Source organism: Phycodurus eques, chromosome 14 (assembly GCF_024500275.1).
Source record: "Phycodurus eques isolate BA_2022a chromosome 14, UOR_Pequ_1.1, whole genome shotgun sequence".
Lineage (NCBI taxonomy): Eukaryota > Metazoa > Chordata > Actinopteri > Syngnathiformes > Syngnathidae > Phycodurus > Phycodurus eques.
This window is the reverse complement of record NC_084538.1, coordinates 16033021-16038554: the sequence shown is the minus strand read 5'-3', so window position 1 is coordinate 16038554 and position 5534 is coordinate 16033021. Positions and strand designations below refer to the sequence as shown.

The 5534-nt window shown below is 45.5% G+C and overlaps 1 protein-coding gene across 1 annotated transcript; it reads right to left on the bottom strand.

The window, feature by feature from the left end:
• Nucleotides 1-442: 442 nt before the first annotated feature.
• On the bottom strand, nt 443-3375 carry foxa2 (forkhead box A2). Its single transcript, XM_061696487.1, has 2 exons — nt 3127-3375; nt 443-2167 (listed from the first exon to the last, which is right to left on the bottom strand). Exons 1-2 carry the CDS (start codon nt 3196-3198, stop codon nt 893-895), a joined length of 1347 nt encoding a protein of 448 aa, XP_061552471.1. The 5' UTR covers nt 3199-3375; the 3' UTR covers nt 443-892.
• Nucleotides 3376-5534: the final 2159 nt, after the last annotated feature.

Here is a 5534-nt window from a genome sequence, read left to right as displayed (position 1 = left end):
TAAAAGCCATGAAAAATCCCCAAGGTAGAGTAGTAATAATAGCATGCATTTAAAATGGCCAAAGAGTAAAATATGCAAGATAATCAATAGCATAATCGTTCGTCTATTTATCAGAATGTAGTTAATGAATATATTTTTATTGTAAATTCAATTATGTTCCAACCATTGAGGTGTATTTCTAAACTTAAAAGTGATATTGTTGAGTTATGGTAGTTTATTATTACACCCTCATCGAGATGTGTTTTTTTGCTCAAACGACTGCTACTATATATTGACAATAATTATGTCACAAGATTAGAATAAAAATGAGAGGGAAATTGGACGTTGAACCATGTGTAATACGTTTCGTGAAACAAATTCTCAGCAAAACATCATTTTCAGAAAACATGACCAATAACACTTTAATATAGATGTTGCTCTTGTCACTACAAGAATACACATATACAAGTCATAAATAGGAATTACACAAATGATTGAAGAAAATCCATGTGTTTTGAAATTCAGTCCTGGAGTCCAGATCAGCAAATATGGGTTATGTTACAGCTCTCTCTCTCTCTCTTTCTCTCTCTTTCTCTCTCTCTCTCTCTCTCTCTCTCTCTCTCTCTCTCTTTCTTTGTTTTTTGTTTTTTGTTTATTGTTTGTTTTCTTTGGAGTTCATTCCTGCAGCAGACATCTGAACAGGTCACATTATCAGTCAGTGTCACGGATTATTAACAATAAAAGGGCTACTAACAAATTCGACAACTAAAACGATGGGGGGGAGGGGAATATTTGAAATACTTATTGTACACAAATTCTATATTTTTTTTCTTGTATTATTATTATTATTATGATGATTTTTTTTTCTTTTTTTTTTTTTTTTACAAATGTACACGTTGAGATCGAAGTCCGTTTATGAGGAGTTCATGATGGGCCTGGAATAGACTCCTTGGTAGTAAGAGGAGTCAGGTATTGAGGAGGAATCCAGGCCGGCCTTCCCCGCCATGGAGCCCATCGAGAGGGCGCCGGTCATGGGGGAGCCGTAGCCCGAGTAATGCATGACCTGCTCGTAAGTCTTGAGGTCCATTTTGTGGTGGTGGTGATGGTGGTGGTGCTGCTGCTCCGAGGACATGAGGTTGTTGATGGAGAACGGGTGGTTGAAGGAGTAGTGGTGCTCCGGCTTGAGGTGCGCGTCGTGGGCCTGCTGCAGGACCGAGTGGTGCTGGGAGAGGAGGTGCTGGCCCTGGCTCACCGGGGACGAGATGGCGGCGGCGGCGGCGGCTGCGGCGGCGGCGGCGGCGGCGGCGGCGGCGACGGAGGCGGCGTGCTCCGGGCTCAGAGCCTGGCTCGCCTTCATGTCCGACATGGCCCTCTTGTGCTCGCCCGCGGACGAGTTGGAGTGCGGCGACTCGTTGCCACAGCAGCTCTCGGAGCTGCTGTGGGACGAGCCGTCGCCGCCGGCGCCCGCCTTGCCGCGTCCGGACTCCTTGACGCCCGACATCTTCTTGTCGCACTTGAAGCGCTTCTGGCGGCGCAGGTAGCAGCCGTTCTCGAACATGTTCCCCGAGTCCGGGTGGAGAGTCCAAAAGGAGCCTTTGCCGGGCTTGTCCGGCGACCGGGGCACTTTGAGGAAGCAGTCGTTGAAGGACAGCGAGTGGCGGATGGAGTTCTGCCAGCGCTGCTGGTTCTGCCGGTAGAAGGGGAAGAGGTCCATTATCCACTGGTAGATCTCGGCCAGCGTCAGCATCTTACTGGGCGACTGCTGGATGGCCATGGTGATGAGCGAGATGTACGAATACGGCGGCTTGGCGTGCGTGTAGCTCCTCCGGTAGGTCTTGGGGTCTCTGGAGCGGTTGATGTTGGATTGGCCGTAGATGGGGCTCATGGCGTTCATGTTGGTGTAGGACGTCAGGGCGTTCATGGAGGCCGGCTGCCCGGTCATGGGGCTCATGCTGGGGCTCAGGGCCGCGCTCATGGCCGTCATGCCGGCGGCTCCCATGCCGTTCATGGCGCCGGCGCCCGCCGGGGACATTCCGGTCATGCCGGGGCTCATGGCGGTGTTGACGTAAGACATGTTCATGGAGTTGGCCGACATGTTGGCCGACGTGCTCATGCCGGACATGCTCATGTAGGTGTTCATCGTGTTCATGCCCAGGCCGGCGTTCATGTTGCCAACAGAGGTGTAACACTGCACGTAGGGGTGAGGGGGGTAGGTGGGGTGGGGTGGGGTGTGGGGGGGGGGGGGGGGGGGGCACAACAGACGAGCGTGAAAAAACAAGTCGTGAAACACAAATCAATAGTGAACTAATACTTACTTATATATTAACGTGACGTCAGTGATATCAAATAGCGCACGATCACTTATAATAAGAAATTCTTATGTCGACGGACTCGTTCTTCTTTATTGTGCGCACCTTCTCGAAGCGAGGTTACAAAGTGCTTCATAATAAAAACAGCCAAAAAAAATGAAACTACTAAGCAATTTTCTATTTTCTATTGAAAAAAAAAACAAAAACGCTGCAAAATACAACCGAAAATGGATGGGTCAGTGATTATATAATTGGGGGGAAAAAATAACATATGCAATAAAATAGAAGAGAAGAAGGCCAAACTACAAAAAAAGAGAAGAGATTTCAAAGCAGACACGTTGTTTGCTTGCCTGCACGACGTCTTTCGTTCCACTGAATTTATTTCATGTAAGCGCTTCCAAAGCGTCAATTAAACAGCGCACGTCGTGTCTGCTGTTCGCTTTGCACAGCCTCGTTGAGGAGCGCACACACCACACCACTGCGCATCCCAAATATTTGAACCCATCTGCTCCCCAAATCAAACACCTCTGCTGTTTGTCGAGTAAAAACACCCCCCCCCCCCCCAAAAAAAAAATAGCATGATTTGGTGGAGATAGGTATATAGACAAAAATTATAATCCAAGTGAAAAAGTTGAGCCCACCTCCCCCTCCTCCTCCTCTGCATGTCAAGCAACTTTGTTAGGAGAGCGCGCGCGGCGTGAGATGGGGGGAGGATTTGGAGGCGCCTCAAGTCAATATTTGATCACAAAGTTAATATTATCTCAGGGCTAATATTGAGTTGTATAAAATGGGATCGGCTTTAGACAACGGGGGGGAAATATATATTTAAGGTACCCACCTCGGGCTCTGCGTAGTAGGTGCTCCAGTCGGTGTGTTCGTGTCCTTCCATTTTAACTGCTCCGAGCATCATGGAGGACTTTCAACCGAGCGTCTCCCAGCTGAGGAAAAAGCCAAAAGTGTCTCTCGTATATAGCCGCTGACTGGGGACCACCGGCGCATGTGTCGGAGTGGCTGCCGCGTCCCCCGCGAGTCCAAGAGTGGCGCACAAAAAGGGAGAGGCAGCCGCCGCCGCGCAATGCGTCAGAGAGCGAACGTGCTTGGAAATGACGCTCCGTGCGCCCGCTTGACGCAGTGATATAGCTGGTGTGCGCCAGCCAAGCCTCCAATCCTACTTCTACGCCTTGGGCCCAATTTGAATAATCTCCTCGCACCTAGGCGTGAGACTCCTCAAGCTTCACCTCCCCCCCCCCCCCCCCCTCCAACTCCCCTACTCTCACGCACCCCCACCAACACTCCAAACCCTCCCCATCCACCCCGTAGTACACCTGCGCTGACTTGAAAAGGACCATTTCCTATGAAAAAAAAAAAAAAAAGTTTTACAAACTAATCTGGTCGTTGAGTCTTTTCTGGGTGCTACGCAGACCGGCAAGGGTGGCACTACTTTCTTTGCACGGTGTGCTTGTTCCTTCATACACAACCTCCGACGTGCTTATTGCTCTCATTCACTTTAAATTAACACATGGTTTGAATTTCTTTTCTGCGTCGTTGCATTGCTGTATCACTTCACCACTTCATTACGTAGCAAAAAAAAAACATTGAACAATGCCACAGAATTATTCGAAAAATTATCCAAAATAGATGTTGTAATGAATATTTTCTGTCAAAACCAGACTTAGTTGTAATGTTGACATTGCCGTTGCGCTTCCTCATAAAGTTACCCAAGCGCCACTTCCCTTTTGAAGTTACAGTATAATATCTTACTTTTGTACACATTTATTTTGGGTTACGTCTTCATGTATCCGTAAAAGGGGATATTGTTATTATACATATCATGATTGTTTTTGGTTGTTATGATTCCCAATGTTATCATTACAAAGCTTTGGAAATGCTTATACTTTATCGCAATGTAATTTAATTTTTTCAATTTCAGTTTGATTGAAATGCCGTGCTTATCTTTATATATATATATATATATATATATATATATATATATATATATATATATATATATATATATATATTGTGGGTCATGATTAAATTGGAGGTCCAAAAAAAAGCATTATATCAATATTCTCAAAAGATTCCCCCGAACAAATGTTTCAATTAGTTAAGTACTGCGTGAGAGCACCCTCTGTCGGTCATTTTAGCCGTGAACTCTTTGTGACGTGCGTAAAAGCAGAGAAAATATTTTCAGAGAGTTGCCTTCACCAAAATGCAGAATCCCGTTTGAATTTTGATGGTAAACAATGTCAAAATGCAGGTGAAAACACGCAATTAATGCTGTGAAGGCCAAAGCATTCTATTAAATGACAGGTTATTTGCATACGTTTTTATTTAAGGTGTCAATAGAGACTTTTATGACTGGATTTAAATCGAGCATTTCTCTTGCAGCTTGTACAGTACTGTATATATTTGTGTGACACAAACATGAAGGTGAGGCTGCAGTGTGTTGCCGGCCACGTGTCACTAGTTGTACATCTATTTGAGTGCATATTTACGCAGGAGCATAACTATCAGTATAGAGCCCCATTAGTATAGGCGAGTAAACCTGTCTTGTTGACGAGGGACTAACAGAGTCTGCTTAACTTGGAAATGAGATCATGAGGGGGGTGGGGGGGGGGGGGGGGGGGGACGACGACTGGTTGACGTTTGGGGATTGCACCGAGCACACAGCTTCCACAATGTAGAGAAGGCAATGCAGGCCGATTGTTTTTTCCTGCTACGGTGAACTGATGAAAGCAAGTAATATCATTTCATTTGATATTTCGATGCACTGGTGAATGTTAAATTAGGAATATTTTGCCTTTCATATCAAGACATGCATTGCTGATGATAACCTGTGTGGGGGCATATTCAAATAATATATAAATGTATATAAATGTATTTTTGAAAAAGAATAGGTCACCCTTTGGTATGACTGTTCCAAAATGGTCCTTGACCTGGCTGACACTGTGTTCTTGAATGAGATGTGTTGCTAATTTCAAGGTTAATCATCAACCTGCCGGAGTCCCTTCACATGGGTGAAGGTCACATTTTGGATTTGGTGAAAAACAAAATATGCAAACAACCAGTGTGTGTGTGTGTGTGTGTGTGTGTGTGTGATGTGATGTACAGTAATGATCTGTTCATCAGAATCATCATTATTTGTCTGTCCAAAAGAACACACAAGGAATTTGTCTCCGGTAGTTGGAGCCCCTCTAGTACGACAACAGACAGAGAACACTTTGGAGACATAAAGACATTGAC